Consider the following 2,738-nt stretch of genomic DNA (forward strand, 5'->3'; position numbering starts at 1 on the left):
GTTTATATACTGTCTAAATTCATATTTTTGATGCCAAATCATTTTGTTATGTACATTTGTTGGGATTTTTTTCCTTAGTAAACCTCAAAAAACAAATATTGCTTTTAGTTTTTATTCATTTAAAATAATAATACACTATGCAGTACGTTTTAAATAACTGYCAGCTTACAGTGGGTGTTTAAAAATTGTCAACAATATCTTACAATAACGCATAATTACAATACGTGATATTTTCAAATTTCCTGTCAATTTCTTTTAACAAAAACAGGGTGGGTCGCTGGTGGGCTGCCAAAGCAGCCCTACCACTGGGCTTAGCTGGTTTTCTGGCGGAAACTACATATATTTTGAAGGTGTGGCGGCTTTTATTTTGTCGTGGCAGTACGACTCAATCAATTACATGTAGAGGAAACCCTGAAGGTGCATTGTAGGTAGGTTTGCTTAAACCCATTTCCAGTCCAGTCAGAAACCACACCGTGGAAGCCAAAAGGCATCTAAAAGCTGGATATGGGTGATCTTTTTTGAAAGAGCCTATTTAAGCACTCATGCTGATGTTGTAACATTGACAGTGCTTGCAATCCAAGGTTACATACTCAAAGTGTTCTCTTTTCTTTGGCTGTAAAATAAGTGTAATATTGAGAAAGACTAACTCTAAGTTGATGACTCTAAGAACACTATAATTGGTATTCTTGTTTTTTGTTGTTTGAATCTGCATTTGATCCTCTTGGAGYAGGCTGTGCAGGCCATCAGGTCTCCTTGACACCCACCTGCTTCTCTCCCTTTGGATATTTGTCTATGGAAACCGACTGGGCTGCCATCATTCACTGCAGACACTGCAAACACTGGGGCATTATAGAGCAGGAACAGGAGGGCCAACCTACACAATACACAAGTTAAACTGCTATCAGTGCAGGAATACAACTAATAGCTAATATAAATGTCCAGTTTTCACAATAAAAACATTATTAGCTTGTTTAATAAATAATAGGCTGGTTGAACTGAAGAAAATGATTAGTAAGTGTATGTTAATTCTCAACTCCACACACAGTGAAGATAAAAAAAAACGTCTTAATATTAACAATACAGGAGCAGCTAAAAACAAAATCAGGTCTACTTGCAACGATGCTTTAAAAAATACAAATGCAAAAACAAAATAAAACCAAAGAACCCACTATTACATAATTAAAGTGATGAGATAACTTTTTTAATATTTACATCCGCTCCTAACGAAATGATAATGAGCCTGTTAGCGGTGTAGCTTGCGTTAACACACCCACTGACTATACATTAGCCTTTAGCCGATGTTAGCTGCGGACGCCATTGGCGGCGGTAATAGAAAATAAAAGTTTTCTGTTTGTTTTTCAAATCCTTTGGGCCACAAGCTATCTTCTAAACAAGAGAGTAACTAACATGCACCGATGTGTTCAGTTGGAGAAGCATTGGAGAAGCATTGTATTTGATCAGATTTAGCCGCMTGTGTAATGTAATGAAAGCAACACATTTAGCTCCAAATATARGGGTTTACCAAGCAGAACAAGTCTGCTTGAGCTAGCGCTAGCCACAACGAGCTAGCAGGCTGTTAATTGCGTTGTTCATGCTACCACGATGGTGCAACCATGATGCAAAGCGCCATATTATGAAAGAGGAGGGGATCAGTCGACATTAAAAATAAAACCATGCTAACCTAACCTAGCCTAGCCTAGCCGGGTACTGAAAAAGACCCTACTGCGGATTGATACAAGGCAAGCAGTGAGTGATATGACAGCTCCGGTCACGTTGGTAAAATAATAGTTTTAACAAGATGTGTTTATTTTTTTGTGGAGGCGGGGGTCAAGTATGTGCATCAATTAAATTAACATGAATCAACAACACAAACGAAGCTAGCCCGGTTTGTCCTCAAATCCTTCCCCATCAATCAATTACGCAGGGACAGCTGCCTTCTCCTTTCCCTCCCCTCCGCGCTAACATTACTGCTGCTGCTTGTGGGCCTAGTCTGGAGCTCTCGCCCTTTGCTTTCACAATCCTSCTCTGCCCCCCAAAAGCCGACATATTTTACCCCCTCCTTCACTTGTATAGATATTTTTTATTCTTCCCAACAAAGCGCTGCCCCTTCTGCTTCCTTCTCTAAAAACACCCTCCGCTGCTTTGTCTAGGTCCACGCTCTTCGCCCCGGGGCATTTTTGCGTGCGGCCCAGATTGTTTGATTGATAGGGAACGGAAAAAKAGGGATTTTGAGTGACAGCTTACCTGAGTGCCAATCTTCGTCACACTGACAAGCGGCTGCAGCAATCGGGACTCGCAGTTGTTACGTTGCGTCATCACGCAGGGGCACGCAGCAGCGCTCGCCTCATGTTTATGTATAAAGTGGGCGGGGTCATGACGTCTCTCTGCGCCSTGCTGGGATTTTTTTTTACTTTCTCATCTAATTTTCACATTTTTTAGGTTCTACATTCAGTCAAAGCTCATTACTGTAATATAAATGTATTTTCTTATTGTTTGTTAATACAGAAACTGACATAAGCAGCTTCAKTAGGATATTTAAATGATGACAAACTGGCTGAGGAACCCAAACTAACTTATGAAATCAGCTCTTTTATTATTACACACATATCTTCATATGAAAGAAAACAAACTTTAGTTTYACCTTGTGTATTTTAATCATGTCACATTCTCATAATATTTCTGCAGACCTGGTAGGTTCAGGCGCGCATATACTGTATATACTTGTATGCATGTATATA

At 39.8% G+C, this 2,738-nt stretch overlaps 1 protein-coding gene across 2 annotated transcripts in view; it reads right to left on the bottom strand.

The window, feature by feature from the left end:
• LOC106535536 (homeobox protein PKNOX1) overlaps nt 1–2,368 on the bottom strand; it is a 39,419-nt gene extending 37,051 nt beyond the window's left edge. The window contains exons 1-2 of one of the 2 annotated variants that reach the window (XM_014032572.1): nt 2,245–2,368; nt 765–874 (exon numbers count right to left, since the gene is read on the bottom strand). In XM_014032572.1, the coding sequence (XP_013888026.1) occupies nt 765–818 (54 nt within the window). In that variant the 5' untranslated portion in view covers nt 819–874; nt 2,245–2,368. The remainder of the gene's footprint in view (nt 1–764; nt 875–2,244) is intronic. The other variant, XM_014032573.1, reaches the window with a different exon arrangement.
• Between the last annotated feature and the right edge of the window lie 370 nt (nt 2,369–2,738).

Source organism: Austrofundulus limnaeus, unplaced genomic scaffold, assembly GCF_001266775.1.
Source record: "Austrofundulus limnaeus strain Quisiro unplaced genomic scaffold, Austrofundulus_limnaeus-1.0 Scaffold1483, whole genome shotgun sequence".
Lineage (NCBI taxonomy): Eukaryota > Metazoa > Chordata > Actinopteri > Cyprinodontiformes > Rivulidae > Austrofundulus > Austrofundulus limnaeus.